This window comes from Microtus ochrogaster, chromosome 16 (genome assembly GCF_000317375.1).
Source record: "Microtus ochrogaster isolate Prairie Vole_2 chromosome 16, MicOch1.0, whole genome shotgun sequence".
Lineage (NCBI taxonomy): Eukaryota > Metazoa > Chordata > Mammalia > Rodentia > Cricetidae > Microtus > Microtus ochrogaster.
In genome coordinates, this window is record NC_022018.1 from 59622795 (window position 1) to 59645194 (window position 22400).

A 22400-nucleotide genomic window follows, 5' to 3' on the forward strand; every position below is an offset into this window, starting at 1 on the left:
CATACTTACCTCTGTGTGGTTGTGTGTGTGTGAAGTGTGTGCATCTGTGTGTGTTCTATCTGTACATATGTGTAACGGCATACTTACCTCTGTGTGGTTGTGTGTGTGTGTGTGTGGTGTGTGCCTCTGTGTGTGTTCTATCTGTACATATGTGTAAGGGCATACTTACCTCTGTGTGGTTGTGTGCAGGCCACAGCTCAACTTTGGATGTCCTTCTCTATTGCCCATGGGATTTACTCATCTCCATCCCCGTAGAATTAGGGTTACAGGTGCATACCCCCAACTTTTATGTGGGTTCTAGAGACAAACTCAGTGTCTCCTGCCTGCACAGCAAGTTCTTTACCCTCCCCTCCGCCCTTGTTTGTCCAAGTTCTTATCATCCATCTTATTGTTGTCTTTTCTCTGTTGGGTAGAGACCCAGAGATACTGGGGGCTCTTGTGTCTCATTATTCAAGACATTTATTCCATTTTAACTCATTGTTAATAGAAGAGTTGTATGTTTGACTTTATGGTATTAATTAAAATGTTATTCATCTTAATGTTTTTCAAAAGTGAAAAAGTAAAATTTACCCAATCATAGCTTCTGTAGTACTTTTGTAACTGCAACTGTTTCCTATCTATCCTCCCATCATCCATCCATACATACATACACAAGCCAGCTATCATCCATCATCCCATTCATCCATCCAACTACCTACCAGTATCCTCCAATTCATCATCATCCACCCATCTATCTATCTATCTATCTATCTGTCTATCTATCTATCTATCTATCTATCTATCTATCTATCTATCTATCTATCTATCTATCTATCCTCTGTGTACTACCTCCTTTGCTTAAGGATAACCTAGGAACTATGGTGCATATTATGAATTATAGAATCAATTCTGTTTTCAAAGAGGCCGTGACCTAAGGCTATAGAGATGGGTTCTTACACAGCTGTCATACAAAACAGAGCACAAAAACCTCCAGGATAGTAATTTTAATAGCTGCATGTTTGCACTATGGGCAACTTTATCGATTGCACATGACAGAAGTCCAGATCAAACTAGTTGAGTCATATCTAGCTTTAGAAATGGCTTGATTCAAAGACCCAGTGGTAGTTTGATGGGACTGTTCATTTCTTTGTCTCATTAGCGCACTTCTTGTTGACTTCACTCTTGGATGGCCCCTTTCTTGCGGTGGATTTGCCCATCCGAAGCCCGAGGCTAGTGTCATTCCTCCACTATGAGTCCAGAGAACGAGAAAGACCCAACACCTCTCTCCCAAGATTCATAGCGTTAAATCTTAAGGATTAGTTTCACTGGTCTCCCTGAGGTCACGTGCACATCTCTCAGCCAATCATCATGGCCACGGGACTATTATTCTCTGTCATTAGCAAGAGTCCTTAGTCAACTCCTATATTTAGAAGCCTTGTGGGCTGGGGAGGAAGGACAGTTTCCTACAGAGACTTCACTAGGGCCACCTGGGGCTTGTGGAATGTGGTTCATCAAAGGAGCTATTGGACTTGTTGCTGACACAGGCAGAAGGAGAGAATGCTGGCCAAGAGAAGAACAGGAGGGAGAAGTGGGGGGTGGCGGGATTGCACTTCATGTTTTAGAAGGGGGAAATGACTGTGTCTCCTGGAATGTGCAGAAACATGCATGCGACCTTTCTTCCACTTCAGGACACGTTCCGCCTTCGCCCAGTGGTGGTGCCTTTACAAGGGGAGGGGGACTGAAATTTTTAGGCAGGGAAGTGACACACAATGAGACCCTCGGTGAGCTGGCCAGGGATGGTGAATTCCAGTCATTTTAACTATTGCCTTCCCTGGGAAGAAAGGACTGGGGCTGGATCTAGAGGTAGCTGGAGGAATGGGGGTGATATGATCAAAATAAATTGGACCAAATTCTCAAAGAACCAACGATGCCAAAGGAAGACCGTAGCTATTGTGTTATATAGAGGTGTTGCGTAGGGGACTCCTTGGCCACCGTGGTAAGGTGACATGGAAGTTACCCATCATTCCATATGAGCATCAGCATTCTGAGTCACCCATACTTCCTTTCTGCTCTGTTACAGTTTCATCGCAAATCAGAAGAGGTTAGAGATCATCAACGAAGATGACGTGGAAGCTTATGTGGGGCTGAAAAACCTGTGAGTACTCCCTGCGTCCTTACCTCAGACTCTTCTTACCTTCTGCTGTGGTCAGGTAGGCAGCTTGCTGGTTAGTTCTAACGTGAATGCCATTATGTGGTTTCTGTAGGACAATCGTGGATTCCGGATTAAAATTTGTGGCGTACAAAGCCTTTCTGAAAAACAGCAACCTGCAGCACGTGTGAGTAGCCAGCCATTTGCCCAGTATTTTCTCACCCTTGTTTATTTTCCTCCTTCGCCAGCCCCAGCCCTCCCTTTGGTAGTTAGCCCTGATAGCAGCTTAGGAGCGTTAGCTTTGATTGTGTTTGATTTCAGAATGGCTTTGGGGGTGCTTAGAACAGCCTGTTCATTCCCTTTTGTGAATTTCTGGGCCATTTCCATCTTGGACAGAGCTCTGGGCCAACGGCAAGGACTCTGATGTGAAAACGATGTCCTTGTACAAAGGTCTTGATTCTTTTCTTTGGAATAAGACACACTCCCTGGAAGACATCAAGCTAAGTAATCAAGATGCTGACTTGGCCTTGGATGGCTTAAGGAAATAAAAATTACTAATGCTTTTTCCCTTATAATAGGACCATTTGAGCCTTCATTTTCTCAGCAGCATGTGCCATGGATTGATAAAAATAGAGGAAAGAAAATCAATCACCGACTATGCTAACAGTCCAGATGACTCTTAGTAGTAGGAGCTGCTTTGCCCCAAGTCATGTTGGTATTTTGTTGACTGGAATCCATTGAAAATGCGCAAATAAGAGTTATTATATGGTTTTCTGGTAAGCCCCTCACTGCTACCAGTTAAGGCAACAAATTCTGCGCTTCCTGAGATAGCCTATCAAACAGATGACCCTCAAGACAAAAATGTCATGGTCCCTCCCCCAATTCGGATTCCCTTACACTGTGAGCTTTGGGTGGAATCACTCTTTTGCTGGAGGGCTGTCATAGGAGTTCTTGCTGACCAAAGTCTCTTGCATTTCACAGTTAGTTGGCCTTTTACCTGCTGGGTCTCACCTGGGCATTTTACTTGCACAGACCAATGTCTGTATCCCCAGTACACAGACAAAAACCCAGTCTGAGGGAGCTGTGTGACTTACCTGCAGGCCAGCTCTTCACCGTGTTCCTAAGACAGGAATAAGGGAGATAAACTCTCTGCTATCACTATCGTCTTGTAACATCTGCCCCTTCCCCCTCCCTGGGGAAAACAGTTCCCAGGATGGTTTCCATGCCGGTTATAAAAGAATTCATTGTCTTGGATCAGACTGCCTGGGTGCTCTGTGGAGATGTGTTGATTTTACTGAAGACCTTAATTTCATAAAGTCATTATCATGAGTTCATATTTTATATGTGACAGGAATAATGAAGTCACTTTCTAAGATATAAAACATTCTGCAAAACCGGAATAAAACTCTGGGCACATTTTAAAACACTTTTTTTTTCTTGAAACACTTCTTGCCAGCCTGTCTGGATTGGTTTGTTGGGGCAAACCTGATGTGTTGGTAGCCCTTGGTGGCACAGGCATGACAGCAGGGTGAGAATGGAAAAATGTCCCACTGCCGCCTCTCAGAAGTAATTAATGACCTTGACAGTTAAGTTTTCGAATTTTCATTACAGATGACCTTAGACCCAAATCGCTCAGCAGTTTCATTGTGTGCTGTCTGATTCCTCGGGGGATTGATGCTCCCATGAACAGAGGGCCATGGCTAATTGTAATTCTATTGATAGCCCCGTGTGTCTTTCTTTTGTGTGTTGCTATGTGAGAGAACAATTTTAATGGTGTTCTCACTTGCATAGCCATAAAGTTATGTGTCTGCTCCTGCCTCTTGATGTGGTCTTAAGATAGGATACTAAAAAGAGGTAGATATTCTATATAGCTTCCTTACTAGCCTACAAGCCAGGAGCCAATAATTGGTCTAACTTCAAAACCTCTATTGATTTGTGTAGCTATTGTCAAGCAGTAGGACCCAGTGACATTAGGCCAGTATTTAGGCACTCATGAAGACTGGAGAGATGACAGCGAGCCTCAGGCTTTCACTTGGAGAAAGGGGCTTTTCCTAGACACAGAATGACGCTAGCCTGTCTTGGAGGATGGTAGGGATGGAGAGGGGAGTCAGTTCTAGCATCTGCCTTCTGTCCCAGCTTCTGCTTGGGACTCAGGACCCTGGGGACCAGCTTTTTTTCCCTGGATTTCCTGAATACAAATTGTACTGACCCCAGTTATCCACACAGTGGGCTCCAAGTGATCAATGAAGAGCTGTGTTCTAAAGCTGTCTCTCCCCAGCCCTAGGCTGGCCTGACAGCCCTTCTTAGCTCCCCTCCTGTACAGACATATGGGAAAGATGGGGCTATGGCCCTCCGGGCTTTGAGAAACTTCAGAGGGGAACCCTGGCTCACCCTTGCCTCGGTTTGCCTAGTCCATGTTAGCCTCACACAGCGACCTCTCAGAGCTCCTCTCTGAATGTGTGTCTAGGTGCCTTTAACTGCTGCCCAGACCCTAAAACCACAGGGACTGTGAGAAAAGCCAGCCTGTGTGTTTTCCAGGGGCTTTGCCGAGGTGCTAATTCTGCTCTTAACAAAGTTTTACAATCAAACAGTAAGAGGATTGTTGATTCTCTTTTCTTCCTTCTTCCTCCTTTTTGGCTTTTGGCCCCATTCCTAAGTATGCTTCATAAAACTCATCTTGTTCTTTGGCTCGTAACCCCGCGCTGCACTGTGCTGCTGGCAGCCCAATAGAGCAGCTGCCTCCCGGGAGGGCAGCGTGGAGCTGACGGGGGAGGCTGCTCTGCAGGGCAGCGTGGAGCTGATGGGGACTCCTCCCCATTCCTCCCTTTGCTTCCTCTTGCTCCTGGTCTTCGCCTCTTTTTCTCTCTTCCTCTCCTCCACAGCTCCGTTCTCACCCCCTCTCCCTTCTTTCCTCCTCTCTGTTTTTATTTATCTTGGGAGAGAAGAACGGATTTTTTTCTTTTTCCACTTTTTCAGAAGGATTGGGAATTGTGATGAATATGAACATATCTGAGCCCAAAAGGCAGGCATAGACTCTTTTGATGTGATGGGCTCCACCAAAGCCATTCTCAGTTCAAGTTCCAAAAGGAAAGCCTTATATGGGCATGTCCTGCAACTTCCTGGTGGATTATACTTTGATGTGGGATACCATTTCCTGGGGATAAGCACATTGCTCTCCTGTGAATGAAGAAGATGCAAGCTTAGAAGGCACAAGGGCACCCTGCTGTCAGGCTGGGTTCAGGTGGGTGGGATCTCTGTGAAGGAGGTTCACCGGATGGTCCTACGCTCCCTTGAGTTCTGAGAAGCTACATTCACTGTTCCCCAGCTGGCTAGTTCTAGCTCTTGATTCAGCTCCTGGGTTTCCCTGGCTCTCCAAGAGGCCTGTTCACATGGATCAGAGCACTTCCACGGAGACACCCTTGGACTAACACAGCATTCTGGCCTGTTACACCGTATATCTCATAACGTGAAGTAAAATTTAAACAGTCAACAAACTCAGCTGCCAGGATGACGGCTGGGAATTTCCCATCCCAGTGATCGTGGCACAGATTACCGAAAATGCCCACCTGCCTGAGAAACACGCATATTTGGAACACACCGGGAAATTCATTAGGTTTGGTTTTTTATTTTTTATTTTTTGTTTTTCACCCTCAATAGGGCAACTTTCCATTGATTTATGTAAATCTAAATATGTCATATTTCTGGGGAGCTCGAGATAGAGCCCCTCCTGGAGTTCTTTGCTCATGAAGGCCCTGTGCAAATAGTCTCATCAGGACAGTTCCAGTCAGGTGTGCTCTTCCCTGGAAAGACTGTTTAAATTCTATGTCTTTTCCAAGTTTTATTTGCCACATACTTTAAAATGTTCAAGATGCTTTATAGCTGTAAAGTTTTTCTGTTCTCGAGAGCTTACGATGTTATATTTTATTACATAGTTCCCAACTTAATGTTCAAACTGTCAGGATCTCCACAAGGCTTAGGACTGGACAGCCAGTCAATTTGTGAAGCATAAGCTCTTGTAAAACAAAGATATTAAAAATAGACTCGCAAGATGCCCACCCTTCCGTAGTGCGTAGAAACTGCGAGAGGGGCAGGGAACCCAGGAAGTTGGCTTTCTAGGTAAAAGACACCATGGGTTCTAAGGAACATGTGTACCCAATCCAAGAAAATTACATTTTAAAACCAAAGTATTTATTTGAACACATCGTTTTAAAACCACAGCCTTTTAAATTCACACTTAATGTATCTTATTTCTCCCAGGAATCTCACACGAAACAAGCTGACGAGCTTGTCCAGGAAGCATTTCCGCCACCTTGACTTGTCGGAGCTGTAAGTAATGATTTTGTCGGACATTTGGGAGAAAATTTTCAATAGAAAGGATAATTGGTATTTTTTTTTTAATGAGTACCATTGCAAGTTTGTGTTGCATCAAAACTCTTGAAAAATGATTTCTCTAGTTTTGCCCCAATTGGGTGATTAAAATCTCAATCTCAATTATATGTCATTCTGATCAGCTGAATGCTGTTTTTACATAAATAATTTATTTTCTAATAGAGGGAAAAGAGAAAAAAAAACAGCAGGGAGTTTTGTGTTAAAGTGGCTTTATATTTTATGTCTTCTGGCTCCTGTTTTATCCAAGCCCTAAAATAAAGCAAGTTCATCACAGAGGAAATTGCAGCAGATAAAACCCTTCCAGCTTTGTCAGTCTCAGCCCAGCAAAGGCTTGGGTGTAGCCAACTGTGGAAGAGAGACCGTTCTCCACCCCTGTCATCTCTGGGAGCTTTTCTCCGAGGTCCACCATGGTGCTCAATATTTATCCTTATGTTCCAGTCTCCTCTTCTGTTAAATGATAGGGAAAACACTGAGATGTGTTGATGGCCGACAGCCAACACCTCAGATGGTTCTTGGTGTAATCACCATGACACAAATATGAAGGCCGCCATTGCTGTGGGCAGGGGCTTGAGGGATACCCAAGGCAAGCCCGGGGCTGGAAGGACAGACCTTGGAGGGTAGGAAGAAGCATTAACTTAAACCACTTAGAAACATTCAGGGACCAGTCTCAGGATTTCTTTTCTTCTCTGGAAAGTCAGGAATGTGGGATGGAGCAAGAGTAGTCACGCATCAAAAGCCGCAGTGGGAATCCTCAGAGCTCAGGGCAGAGGAAGCGGGTTCCAGGGCCACTGCCCGGTCTGCTCCTTGAAATCAGAGAGGTGGGACGGTCCTTGGGCTCTGTTCCCATCTGGGGTGGTTTCTGTCCCCACCTTGCTGTTGCTCCAGGCAGTGACAGGGTTAAGAGGTGTCTTGGGCTCTGGGTACCAGGATGAAGTCCCCTAGAGAAGAAGGCACAATGGAACCCCAGCCTCCAAGGCTGACATATGAGCATGTGTGTCAGGAACATCCAGGCTGGTGTGTACACACCTGAGTACCGGCTGCCCCAAGCAGGGAGCCCCTTGGCACTTTCACGGAGACAGTCTGGGAACAACTCACATGGGAGCCCCTTGGCACTTCCACGGAGACAGTCTGGGAACAACTCACATGGGGCTTGGACCAGTTTTTCGCTTCAACTAGTAGAGAACCATACTGCCAGAAATAGCTATGCCCAGCAGAGCTAAAAGGCAGGTCTGAATTCTGAGGTATAGGGTATGTGTATGGGGGGAGGGGGTTGGGAAGGGCAGTGGGGACGTGGTTAGGCTTTGATCTAACAGAGTGGGAGACTGGGGGTGATGGCACAGTCCTCAAATTAATGCCAAAAGAAGGAGTGCTCGTCAGATTAGGTGCTCAGGACAAGGACACAACCCCACGAAGAGGGCCCCTCACCATGCTCAGGTGCACCGTGCATCTATTTTAAATAGATACTAGGTATATATCTCATTGGGGGTATAGTATATTTGACATTTGTATGTTGTATATAGGATCTATACATATCTTATATAGTGATATTCTGATTATACATTATTTATATGTTTATATAAAATCTCAAATATGCAACACTCAATACTTTCTTCTAACTCTTTTGAAATATAAATTACTGTTTGATACAGTAGGCCTACTCTACTGTGGAACGCTGTGACTTCCTCTGCCTAGCTGTGATTTTGTACCCAGTTGGCAGCCTCCATTGCCCTTCCTGCCACCCTTCCCAGCTTCCAGTCACCACTTACCTACACCTTATGCCTAGGACACCAGCTTAATTTGCCCCACCTGTGAGTGAGGACGTGTGCTGTGTGCCTTTTTCTCACATAGTAAGAGATGTGACCCTCTCAGAGGCAGGTATGGGACACAGGGCAAGGTCCTCCAAGTAAAGGACTTGGGTGCCACTGTGTAACATTTTCTGGATGAATGGAAAATCAGAGTTCTGCTTTCCAGTTCATGCTTCAGCCTCCTGCGAGCTGCTTGCTCACAGCAAATCATTCACCAGGCGCTGACGGTGTGTAGGCTACCTGTCAGAACGAAAGGGAGAAAATTCCGTCAAGGATTCCATCCCTTAGTGGGAGAGGTGGGTGCCCAGGCCAACCAGGGCAGATAACACATGAAGAGAGGAGAGAGTCAGCCCTCTGCCGGTGCTGTGCGGCCATGTGAGCATCCTGGGTTCCTAATTGAGATCCCTGCCTTTTTTTTTTTCCATTTGGCTTATTTGATTACAGCCTCATTTTAGAAAGACGTTGGCTATTTGTGTACTCGGAACTCTAGGAACTGTTCTTGGGTGCCTTGACTTGGAGCCAATGGTGGGTCTTTTCTGCCTGCTATTCCATGCCGTATAACATCAAATCCTGTTTGGATGTTGGCAGAATATTTGGAGATGAGTGAGCAGATAGAAATAAAGCCAGTCCACCATGACCACATTTCCCCTTCACCCCCCAAGAAACTCACAGGAAAGTCTCCAGGGACCTCTGAGATTCTTAGAGCACAATCAGAAAACCACAGGAGTAAACGATGCTGCAAAGCCAGGTCCCATCCTCAGGAAATCTTAAGCATTGTGGTTAGCGCCAGGCAGCGTCTATGTAACGATTGAAAATGGCCTCATTTAAAGGTTCATTATCATAAATGGAATTCATCTTAAATAGGCCGCGGAGCATTATAAATAGCATTAAAGATTTTCCCTGTGGTTTTTGTTTTCCTCTTGACCACTTCCTCTTTCACCCACTGTAGTACATGAGCATCCAGACAGCATGGCTGAGGTCTAGCACACCCTCCGGCAGCAGGCTGCACAGCTCAGCCTGGGGAGTCCAGCGTATCATCCCCGGAAACCCTCACTGGGTTGAAGATGTGCATATGTGTTCTCTACCTTCCTTCTGCCCAGCTTAGCCCTTAACCATCTTGCATGAATGAAAAGGATTCTGGTTGCATAATGCAGAAAGGCCAGAGAGACAGCCTCCTGGTTCCTGCACCTCAGCCTTGGATCCCGATAGCTCTAATTTCATTTTAAATGCAGACAAAATGGTTCTACTGGACCTGCTGAAGTGAGAACTCTTAAGTATCTAACTTGTATTAATGCTTCTAAAATATTATCATTGACAGCTTCACTTACGCACGTAACCAGCCCCCTCCCCCTCGTGAGATGCCCTGCCATAGCTGTGTGTTGTTTGGATCTGTTTTCCTGCATGCTCTGCAAAGTTCTGTATTTCTTCGCTACCTTTAGTGCACAGAACAGCAGCACAGTAGTTTTAGATACCGGGATGAATAATAAGCACTGTCACGCCACGAAGGTGGCCATGCTGTTCAGAGGTTGACGCCGAAGACGCTTTCCTCCTGTGGTCAGTTCACAAACACCAGCGAAGCCGAAACTTGTGTGGAGACTGACCGGGTTGCATCTCTGTCCCATGTAGGGTCCTGGTGGGCAATCCGTTCACGTGTTCCTGCGACATTATGTGGATCAAGACTCTCCAAGAGACGAAGGGCAGCCCAGACACGCAGGATTTGTACTGCCTCAATGAAAGCAGCAAGAACATGCCCCTGGCAAACCTGCAGATACCCAACTGCGGTAATTTATTTTAGATCAATGGGTTCTAGGGTAAATTAATTATTCTAATTGCCTTGGTATGGTAGTGAGTGGTAGTGAGTCTGGGGAGAAAACCACTACCCGGCTTCACAGAGTGTGTTGTGGGTATGTCTGGTGAATCGGACATTTACAGGCAGTGCGGGGAAGCCAGCCTGGAGCACCTTCAGTGAATATTCTTTCAAAGTAGAACATCGCTTCTGAATGGCTGATGTTGAAGAATACGGGGATAAAAGTCTACTGTTGATTCCCTTGTTGATTTGTCTGACAGTCCATCTGTCCATCCATCTATCCCCCTCTCAGGTCTCCCAGAAAATGTCCTGGAGGAGTCCAGCCCTCCCAGGTCACCTACGTAGGCCACGCAGAGGGAAGGACCTCGGGGCGCTGGAAGAGTCTAAGCGGAAGCAAACAGTCCAAACCCGCAGCCCCTTAGGCCTGCCTTGCTGCCCCACACTGCCGTGGCCGACTGTGCTTCCATCCGCTTGTCCCTGTGTCTGGGTTCAAGCTCCCGTTTTCCCCAGCATTTCTAGAGAGTTTAAAATAACATCTTAGGGCAAAACTCGGCTCTCCGTTAGAGCTAATGTCCGGCAAGGAGGACAATCAGAGTCAAGGTTAGAATTTTAGGACCCCGGGCCTTGTTTCTAGAACCCCCACATGTGGGTATTAGTCCATCCGTACAGCTTCGGTCATTCCAACGGGGATGAGGCAGGCTCTCAAAGATTCTCTTCGCTCTGGCCCAGGCGACTGGTGACAAAGCAGGGAATTATGTGCACCTGATCGGTGTCCATAGGCGTGTGTGTTAGCCGTTTGCCTTCAGAAGCCCCGGTTTGAAGTCCCACTTTTATTAAAACCAACACTATGGCTGCTTACCCTTGAGGGGGATCTTATGAAGATAATAAAGCGATAAGCACTGGCTCCTTACTCCGTGCCACACAGATCTCTAGGGTGCAGAGAGTCTTCTGCTCTCCTCATGGGGAGTTCTGCTCTGTTCTCTTGCCGGCGTCCCTCAGCCTTCTCTGTCAGCCAACTTTAAAAAAAAAAAAACGAAACAAAACTCCCAGCACACCTAATATCGCTTAGTAGGTGTCTATTCCCAGCTGATGAGAGACAGCTGTCTCCACCTGGGTGCATGCTAGAACTGCCGAGAGGGGCAAGAGAATCACTGTTGAGTCCCCTGGTCACTCGGCTCCCACCCAAATCCCCACAGCTGTTTTGGCCTTCTGATCCAGGAAACACGAAGAGAGCATCTGACACAGGCCCTAGTCCCATGAACCGCCTCCAGCTGGCGTCTGCTTTGTCTTTGCCTGACATCAATTCTCTCTTTATCCATCTTAAAATGTGGCTGCAGGGTCCTGATGCCCTGACAGGGGCTCAGAGGTCACCCGTCCTTGGTATGGTTGACCTCTGAGATCCGAATAGAAGAATGTTCAAGGGAAACAGATTCTTATTTTTTTCTTAAGTCTATTTTTGATATTTTTCTGCGGCGTACCATACGGTTCATGTACCAGGCAAGGGGCTGGAGACTGAAACACACAGAGACACTGACCATCCTTGATACCAGAATGCCCCAAGAATGCCCCCTTTATTGGGCAGCTTATCTAGGGATAACCACGCCCCATTCAAACCCACCAGAAACTATTCCTCTGCCATCAGGAACTCCTGAGGGTCTCGTGCTCAGAGCAGCTGTTGGTACTTAGAGCAGGGAGAACAAGTTGTTTACAAGAAATTCAGTATCTGGGGGTTCACTGCTCCCCAAATTTTTCATTTCTTTTGTTTTTCTCCACAGTTCTTAATGTTTGAGAGTAACATTTTCACACACACAGACACACACACATATACACACATACTCCTTGCAGGGAACTGAGGTTTTATTGACACGCTAGGACTAAATGGCCACATTTGTGATCCATTGTGGTGTTATCAGTGCTTGTTAGAGCAACATTTGGGGCTGTGTTGGTGAATTTGCACACTTAGAGCAACATTTGGGGCTGTGTCGGTGAATTTGCACTCTTAGAGCAACATTTGAGGCTGTGTCAGTGAATTTGCACACTTCGGTGTCTGCCACTTTCCTGAGGCGCTTGTTTGGACTTTCCTTACTCATCTGTGTTTTTCAAGGCATTTTTATTTATTTGCAACTGCATGGGTAATAGAAATACATTTTGTCATAAAAAGTATTTTCCTGTACTCTATAAAAACACATTTAAAAAAATTTATAATCATTTTAACTCAGTAGTGACAGGCCCATTATAGTCTAACTATTACGGAGCATTTGTGGTCAAATGTATCTTAATTACACTAAATGTTCTGTGTTGATGGCTATTTGGCTTATTTCCCATTATAAAGAAAGATTTTATTTTTATTTATTTTTAATTAAAAAAAATCATCTGTATATGTGCCTGAATGCATTACGTGCACCACAGGCATGCAGTGCCCATAGGGGCCAGAAGAGGGCACTGGATCCCCTGGAACTGGAATCACAGATTGTTGTGAGCCACCATGTGGGTGTTGGGAACTGAACCCAGTCCTCCGAAGAGCAGCAAGAACTCTTGACTGCTGAGCCTCTCTCCAGCCCCAATTCCCGTATTATTGCTATCATCGTGTTTCCACAGCATCCTTCTTCATGCTCCTGTAAATGCTCCTCTAGAAGACATCACAGAGAGCTGAACTTCTCTCTTAGGTGAACCATTAGAATCTGCTACACCCATAATTTACCACTCTAGCAAGTTATATGTCCCGAAATCAGCAAACTCTTAAAAGAGCTGCCTGGCCTTTGAGTGTGTAGTGTCCCGATTATTAATATTCTTCAGTGTCTAGCAAACTGACTTATGATTTGGTAAATGCTCCTCTTTCTATGCTTTTCTCAATTCTCTGTAGTAGTTCCTCTTTTCTTTCTTTTATTTTCATCTTTAGTTTCTGTTTTTTTTTATTTGTTTGAAAGTTACAAAGTACACTTCTGATTTTTTTGAAAAAATAAGAAATCCAAAACATTTATTTATTTGAAAAAATAAGAAATCCAAAACATATATTTCACTGTGCATTTTCTGTGCCTAGAATATATAGCATCAAAAAGGGAAAAATATTTATATTTCTTTGCATCTCTTCACCCATTTCTTAGTGTTTTATCATCTTAAATTTTGTTTTTATTTTTTTCTGTTCAAAAGAAAATGTTTACAAGCAATTGACTAATGATTGTATTGGATTTCATGTATTGCCACTTATTAGAAATTACCAGAAGATGCAAATGACATGATGTCCTACATCTGTAGCAACAACAAAAGCATTAGGAGATAAATAATGCAATTTGAAAATGTTTATAAAGGTGAATTAATAGGTGATTCAGAAATACACTGGAAAGACAATGATCTATAGTTTTTTACTTAAGAAACCAGAATTATTTTCTTCCATATCACCATAGGTGTATATTCCTGTTTGAATGGCAGAGAAGAGACACCAAAAACATTTGCTATACTCAGACACATGCATGAGTAAGCCACAGGGAGAGAACTGGGGAGATGTTGCTTGATGGTGTTTTTTAAAAGCTTAAAAATACATTTAAGATTTCCATTGGTGCATACCTATTATTCATGCTACTGGGCCACCTGAGGACATTTTCAATCAGTTATACAACATTCTTTGAGTGCATTATCTCTGTGCCCCTGTGTCCCCTTCCACCCCTCCTACCCTTTAGCCCTCTTTGTTTCCTTGAACAGTTTTGCTTTGTTTTTTACGACATCTGTGTGTTTTTATGTATCTATGCAACATCCAGTACCTGCAAATGCGAGAAAACATGGGGTACTCGTCTTTCTGCCACTGGCTCAATCCACCTAACATGATTATTGGTCAGTTGACATGAATTACATACTTCATTCTTCAGCACAACTGGAGAGCAGGCCAAGGCTCTTTATTCATTTCCGTCAGTGGGCACTGAGGTGTGTTGTGTAACTTAGCTGCCGTGTGTAGAACTGCAGCAAACATGGATGATCTGTAGCTGTCTCTGACTTGGAATCCTTGTGTGAGTACCTAGACATGGTTGAACTTGGTCATTTGGTGGTTCTAGTTTTGGTTTTTCTGAGGAGGCTCTGTAGATACTTCCACAGAGGCTGGGCCACTTTATATCTCTCCAAGCAGTGCGTGAAGGTTCCATTTTGTTCATCTCAGCAGTGTTTTTTTAGCATGTGTTAATGTCTGTGATTCTCACTGGGGCAAGGTAAAAGAGATTCTTTAATTTCACGCATCTGATGGTGAGTGAAGTTGAATGTTTTTTCCTCCTGCTGCTTTGCTGAGAATACTTATCATCTCTAGGAGTTTTCTGATGAAGTCTGTAGAGTCTCCTGCATATTACATTATCTAAAAATGGGGAGAATTTAGCTTCTTGCTGTCTTGTTAGTACTTTATTTTCTTTTCTTGTCTTATTGCTTCAGCTAATACTTCAAGTACTGTTAGATAATAGTGGGGAGAATGAGTACTCACTCTTACTGTGGAAATGCTTTAGATTACCCCCATTTGGTATGATGATTAGAAGTTTGTTACATACAGCCTTTAGTGTGTTGGAATATGTTTTTCCTGTTCCTAACTTCTTGAGGGCATTTGTTCTAAAGCCATGCTGGATTTCATCAAAAGCCATTTCTGTGTCTCTGGAGATGATCCTAAGACTGCTGTGCTCGAGTCTGTCTCTGTGGTGTATTATATTTACTGATTTGTAAATGTTCAGCAGTCCTTGTGCCACTGGGATGGAGTCAACTTGCTCACGGTGAAGGGTCTTTCGGACGCGCACATGCGCTTCAGCTGCAAGTTCTTGACAAGTTTTGCAAATATGATCATTGGGAAACTGCCCTATAATTCCCCCTCTGTTGTTGCGTCTTTACCTGGTTTTGATATCACTAATGCTGTTTCCTAAGAAGCATCTGTGAAAGGATGGCCAGTCTTTGGTTGAGAGTAGGGTGATGACGCCCTTTAGCCTCAGTGTGTTGGGATTTGACTGTCATTACATCTCGCAGCACTTGTTTTATGAGATTGGGTGCCCCGTGTTCTGTGTGTTAGGCATTTGGAATTGCAATATGCTCTTCATGGGCTGATTGCTCCCCGAGTCAGTACGTGCTGACCTTTGTATCTTAAGACTGGTTCTGATTTGAGTCTCATATGTCACATATCAGAACAGTGACAGGTGCTTGTTTTTTAGAGCAGTTTGCTTGGAATTCCTTTCCCAGCCTTTCACCCTAAAGCTGACCCCATTTTTGATGAAGACATACACTCTTGGAGGCAACAAGTAAATGGATCATTTTTCAGTTGGGTCTGCTGGACTGTGTCTTTTGATTGGGGTAATTGACACAATTGATATTTATAGTTATTGAAAGGTATATATTGAATCCTGTCATGTTTTATAGTGTCTGGGGTTTTGTATTTCTCCTCTGTGTACCTGCTGTTCATGTGGTTTGTTCTTTCCCATAGTTTGTTGGGAATATTTTCCTTACTCTTCAGCCCAGAGGAGTCTTTAACCTGTCTTCTCTAGGGCTGGCTAAGAGGTCATCTGTTCCTTTAGTTTGTTTTTATCAAGGATTTTTTTTTCTCCTTCAATTATGAGAGATTGTTTTGCTAGGTATGGTAATCTGGGTTAGCAACCATTAGGTTTCAGAGATTGAAAATATATTGTGTGAAAATTTCAAGGTTTAAAAAACCTTAAAACCCACCAGCCTTTAAGGTTTCTGCTGAGAATGTTCTGTTCTGGTGAGCCTGCCTTTATATGTGACATGTATTTCTCTCTTGCTGCTTTCTGTATACTTTCTTTGTTCTACATATTTAGTGTTTTAACTATAAATTTCTGATCTTATCTATTGGTTCTCAATGCATCCTGAGCTAAGGTTGGCAATTCTTTCAATAGATTTGTTTTTTTATGTTTCTATACTAGGTTTTGGTTCCTTTTTCCTTCCTTCCTTCCTTCCTTCCTTCCTTCCTTCCTTCCTTCCTTCCTTCCTTCTTTTCTTTCCTCCCTCCCTTCTTCCCTCCCTCCCTCTTTCTGTTTCTTCCTCCCTCCATCCCTCCCTCCCTCTCTCTCTTCTTCCCTCCCTCCCTCCCTTCCTTCCTTCCTTTTCTTTTAAAATTCAACACACCACCCTTCTTTTATCATGTCAAGGAGAGGACTGAGTCACAATAGAGCTGGGTGTCATTCTTCACTGTGGAATTGGTACTTAGGGCCAGCAACTCATCTGTTTCTCCTGAGTATCAGTCACTGTCCTGGGTCAACTTGGATCTCCTGCTTGAACCTGCAGCTTCTTGTGGAAGCTGAGGGACTCCCTATCCCTGTGGAGTCCATCACTGGGTTGCAGAATTCCCTGCATGCTCATGGTCCTGATCCCAGTTCAGATCCAGCCCCACCACAGTTTCCACCGCTCCTGTGTATCTGTGACCTTTTCAAGTGTCCGCTCGGGTCTCCTCTCTGGGTCTGCAAGTTACACTTGGCATGACAGAGGACAGTTTATGGGAGTCAATTGTCTCCCACCAAAAGGAATCTAGAGACTGAACTCAGGTCATCAGGCGAGTACCTTAATCTACTGAGCAATCTTGGCTATCCCAAATCACCTTATTCTTAGAATGGAATGTGTGATGTTCGAGAGGAATCCTCTATGAGAGGGTTGACATTTTTCTTTCCTCTGTTGGATTGGGAGGGTAGGGGTGTCTAGTGTGGCAGTTACACCTTTAACCCTGTAACCAGGGCACAAGGCTAACTCTTAGTGCCATCCTAAGTTTCCAGAGACGTGTCTGTCCTTGTCGCATGGAAGAGAGTCTCATTTCTTCTCTCCCTGTGTCTTTGTACTGATGAGTCCAGCTAGGAGCAGGGCTAAGAGTTTAGTGCCATTACTATTATCTGCTCAAATGCCCCACAGGTCCCAACCTGCAATGAATGACCAAATATTTATTCACGCTGTGATATAGATTGTGGTCTGTTTCTCTGAACAACCCCTTCGAGCTTCAGAAAAACGATCAGTTGTGAGGTGGCAGGTGTGTTCGTGCTATTTCCACATTAACTGGGTAAGGGATGCAGTGGACCAGGTTTCTGGAGGACTGAAGTAGATCCTACAAATGGATCCTAACACTGGCGGGTTGTGCAGATTCATCTTTTGGGGGGGCAAGAAGGTCCTCGCTATGCTGCTCAAGCTGGCTTCTTACTCACAGCCATCCTCCTGCCTCAGCCTCCTGAGTTCTAGAGTGACAGATGTGAGCCACCAGCACCAGTTTCTTTTAGTGGTTTAAATAGAGTTATTTTAAATGTTCTCTGTTCAATTTCTGAACACCCCATCAGTCTAGCCCAGTGTGCTAGCAGGGCTGTCCAGTGTGCTAGCAGCTTTTGGGAGCACTGTGGGCTTCGCTATGTGCTGTGCTTATTTCAAATCTTATTAAGCCAGAAAGTGGTGCCTGGCAAGTGGTTGATCCTGCTTTGGCCATCCATGCTTCCCAATTCCTATTTAACTAATTGTGCTAATTGAGCCTCAAGTGATATTTCAAGCACAGATTGTTTTTTCCATGATTGGGTCTTGGCCAGCACATCAGTGCTGGAGACAGGTGCTCACTCGTTTGCAGGGGACTTTACATTTGAAAGATGTAAGCTTGGCCAATTTTGCACAAATTCCTTTGGGAACTCTTATGACATGGCAGACAGATTAGTTTATAATAAGGAGCCCCATTCTTCCTCCACAAAATAGGCAGGGAACTCTTTTCAAATGAATCACACCCTCAGATCATGGATCTGATATAGTATGTATGATCTGTACAAAGATGAATGAGTGCAACCCTGGAGGGCATTGTTCTGTAGTGTGTCGTGGGAAAGGCCCTTGATTTCAGGTCCAAGTCTCAGTCTACGTTGGCTTGGGCAACTTTGAGAGATGTGCTTGACTTTTTTGTTTTGTTTTTGTTTTTTGAGACAGGGTTTCTCTCTGTTGCTTTGGAGCCTGTCCTGGAACTAGCTTTTATAGATCAGGATGGCCTCGAACTCACAGAGATCCGCCTGCCTCTGCCTCCCGGGCTGGATTAAAGGTGTGCGCCACCACTGCCCAGTGTGCTTGACTTTTATAACACTTACATTCATGAATTAAACAATGCAAAGTATTTGTCTTCAAGGTTAGGTATCAGGATGCTATAACACACTGGATGAGAGCATCTACTTTAACGAGTGCCCAGCAAATGTTACTACTGCTGCTACTGTAAACAAGCGTCCTCAGGGCTGTTACTCATCTACACTGAGGCTTGAAAAACCAGACTACACCAGATTTTATTGGAATCATTGAGATTATGATGTAACATATACTACCAAAGCTCATTTTAACTTCTCTCTGCTCAGAATATCTAAAATAACAGATACACTCATAAAGGGAAGCACACGTCCCAAAGCATTGGAGTTGGGGTACCCAAAAGGATGTCTTTAAGTTCCATAATTGGGATGTGCTTTTGGGAAGGGCTTCTAGGCGTAACATCTTTAGAACAAGTTTGGCTCCCAGGGTCACCCTAGAGTCCGTAAATGAGTTTGTAAACACAAGGAAGCTGGACCCAAGGCAGCACCAGAAGGTCTTAGCTGGGAAGGCCAATGGATGTTTAGTAGCAGTCAGAAGGTCGGTTACCAAGTGGTCCACAGAGAAAACCAAGGGAAAATGTGACCTGTGCATGAGTGTAGCTGACACCATGGCAGACAGTGTGAAAAGTGAAAACCTGCTGTGTATCCACAGTTAATATGCTTTTTGCTGTCTATGGTCCAGGCAATATGACCCTCTTTCCTCAAGAGAAAACTGGAGATGCATTCTATAAAGAGAGTGAAAGGTTCTGAGGAGCTCCAGGTAGATTCGAGGCTATGGCATTTATAGAAAACACGGTGGGCTTACATATTGATCTTTTTTATATTTATAGACTTTTTCCCTTATTGAAGCAGTGCATTGGGACAATGTCCAGCAGTCCTTCTGTTGGGCTGAGTAGTCAGAATGGTCTCTTCCTCAAAATGAGATGAAGATAACTGGATAGATTCTATGGGTTTTAGATCGCTCTGCGCTCCGTAAGGTTTATAGATCATGGTAACACTGAGGTCCCCGGTAGAGGGTGTGACTTCGCTGCATGTAGAAAGATGCACAGACAGCCCTGTGCCGAGTCTGGATGGGCAGGTGGGCAAGGCTGGTGCACAGATGGAGTAGACTCCGGCTCTCTCCTGGCAGGAGAGCAGCAGGTAATTCTACAACCAAAGAACCAACAAATAGGCGTGCGAGCATAATATTTAGAGGGGTGGAGATCAATAGTAAAGAAGAAATGCGAATAGATGGATGGGTGCCCCTGGGGACAGGAATCAGCGCCATCCGGGTGGGGCCAGACTACTCTCCACATCATAACTCGAGTGGTTTTAATAGCAACTTCTGTATGGCTATAGACTCCTTAAATGACGTTAGACTCAAAATAAGAAAAATGTGTATTTTTAAGAAGTCACCCAGAACACACCACTAACTTTAGTGGTATTTTGCCTTGACCTGCTTCCTCATTCACACAGTTTATATGAATAAGACTTAATACTGTTTTTTGTTTCCTGTGCTTTCTCTTAACTATTGTTGTGTGTTTCACTGCCTTGTGAAACTCGGGATAGCCTGGGCTTCTCTGAAACCACCAACAAATGTAACATTCCTCTCCATTGGGTACTATGGGAAAGGTGCATTCCAAGAAGGCCAGATTTTATTAGGGTGTTCTTTCTCGGTGGTCAGAACACCACGAGACACGCTGTGCACAAATACTGTGTAGCGTGACTTCAATACTAAAGAACAGTGGCTTAGCTGGCGAGGGTTGCTTAGTAACGAAGAGTTTGTGCGTGGAGCGTGGCATTGTGACTTAGTAGTGATTGTAGCTCCTTTCCTGACCTCCAAGTCGCTTCCTAGACAATGGTCCATCACAGTCCTGGAAGACTTGGCTATCGGGGCGAACACAGCCTCTCCAAATAGTCCTTACATAAAGTAAGGGGGCTGCTTTGATTGGCAGGACCAACATACTGTTAGCCCTCCCAGCCCAGTTTTAGGTACTGGGATTCTTGGCAGTGAAGGGAGTGTGCACACCTGGGAGGAGGGATCCCTAAGAAGTGAAAAGTGTGGGAAGTAGAATAAAAACCGTCGAAACCTTGGAATATAAGGTGGAAAACCACACCACTGAAATGCTAAAAATAAGCGCAGTGTTCACATTTCCCCTCACAACCATCACAATCTTTCATTGTGATAAGGATTCATATAATTTCTCATCATTAGTATGTATGGGATGGTCAGTGTAATTTATAATAATTAGCTCTAACTTTGCTTGAAGGATTCTCACGTGGTCATAGTTGGAGTTTAATCCTGGAGAAATGCTTTCTAACTCGTTCTTGACAGTCCGGTTCCCCCAAACGCTAGGTCCGATGGCAGGTTTCTAGACTTAAATGAGCTTCTGTGAACACGTGGGTGTGTCTTGCCCTTTGATTCTGGCTGTAACTGCATTTCTGTGTGCTTTTCTCTCTCGTAGGCCTACCGTCTGCACGTCTGGCTGCTCCTAACCTCACTGTGGAGGAAGGGAACTCTGTAACCCTTTCTTGCAGTGTGGCAGGTGACCCACTCCCCATGCTGTACTGGGACGTTGGGAATTTGGTTTCCAAACACATGGTAAGGCCCGTGTTTGGTTCTGTCTCATGGTTGACAATGAGGAGATCGTGTTGAGCATACCGATGTCCACTCTCTCAGACTCCTTTTTGTTGCTGTAGTAACGGGCCCAGACCACAGCAACTTAAAGGAGCAAGGGTTCATCGGGTGGCTGTCTCCAGGTTACAGTCCACCATAGCTGGGAAGTCACAGCTTCCAGAGCTTGAAGGAGCTGTTCATATTAAGTTCACAACTAAGAGCAGGGCACAGTGAATTAATGTATGCGTGTATCAACTCATTATCTTTTTTTAATGAGTTCAGAATCAAAATAGTATGACCTGTGACACTCACATTTAGGGTAGCTGATCCCACTGTAATGAATCTGGTTAAGAAAATCGCTCAAAACCATCCAATAGTTTTTGTCTTATGGGTCCACATGTAGACATTTAAAAGGAATTTTTGATATCATTTACTTCCTACTTGTCCTTAATGAGATAGGGCTAATTCAAGATTACAATTTAGTTATCCGTACACATCAGATTGGAAGAGAGTCTTTAGATGATAATGTATTCTGTGCCATTCTGAGCAAGGAAGCAACAGTCCTATAGTCTTTGTAATTGGAGGAAAATGGATAAGAATTCAAGAATTCAGTCAAACTCAGACATTGAGCAACTGAAATCCAGAACAAGAGAATAACTTACCATTACTTGAGTCCGGAACCTGCAAGAAAAGTGTGTGTGTGTGTGTGAATAAGTGTGTGTATGGTGTGTGTTTAACAGCGTGTTTAAGTGTATATATATATATGTGTGTGTGTGTGTGTGTGTGTGTGATGTGTGCAAGTGTGTGTTTGTATATGTGTGTAAGTGTGCGTGTATCTATACTCCATTTCAGGAAAAAATGTTGCTACTTTGGGATCAATTCTAATCAAGATTTTTTTTTCTTGTCTGTTAATTTATTTGTAGAATGAGACGAGCCACACGCAGGGCTCCTTAAGGATCACAAACATTTCCTCTGATGACAGCGGGAAGCAGATCTCTTGTGTGGCAGAAAACCTGGTGGGAGAAGACCAGGATTCCGTGAACCTCACTGTACATTGTACGTAGCGGGGGCCGCGTGTACTGTCCATGGGTGGTGACTGCTTATTCCAGGCTTTCCTTTGTGCTTAACTAAGAAATGCCAGCCCTGGTTCTCGTCCCGAGCAGTCCGTTTAGAGAGACCACTCGCTCCTGCTCAATCCCCAAAGCATAAGGGTCTGCTTACATTTAAAGTCAGATGATGGCCAGGCTGTTTGTCAAGCCTAAATTAGACCTTGGACATTTCAGGAATTAAAACATGGACGTTTAGAATCTCATAAAATTGGACCACACTATAATTCAGCACATCTGAAAGTAAGTCTGCTATTCAACAGCCGCAGCGGTTTTAAGGTTCTCATGCTTCAAGCTGACGGGTCAATGGCAACAGCAACAGTCACTGTGTGGGTTCATCTGATCCGGTTTAGGGTGTGTTCCATGGGATCCAAGAGTCAGGGAGCATCGCCTAAGCCATTTTCAAATTTAGTAATTTTATAGCTATTTTAATTATTTAAGGAAGAACTGCTAATGAAAAAAGTGTCTCTCACTATTAATGATGAATTTATATAATATTAAGATGTGTGTGTGTATGT

The 22400-nt window shown here is 44.3% G+C and overlaps 1 protein-coding gene across 3 annotated transcripts in view; it reads left to right on the forward strand.

Moving 5' to 3' along the window:
• Ntrk2 (neurotrophic receptor tyrosine kinase 2) overlaps positions 1–22400 on the forward strand; it is a 330204-nt gene that overhangs the window by 31777 nt on the left and 276027 nt on the right. For all 3 annotated transcript variants that reach the window (XM_026783080.1, XM_013349167.2, XM_026783081.1), the window contains exons 2-7: positions 2060–2134; positions 2244–2315; positions 6386–6454; positions 9949–10103; positions 20625–20761; positions 21700–21832. In XM_026783080.1, the coding sequence (XP_026638881.1) occupies positions 2060–2134; positions 2244–2315; positions 6386–6454; positions 9949–10103; positions 20625–20761; positions 21700–21832 (641 nt within the window). The remainder of the gene's footprint in view (positions 1–2059; positions 2135–2243; positions 2316–6385; positions 6455–9948; positions 10104–20624; positions 20762–21699; positions 21833–22400) is intronic.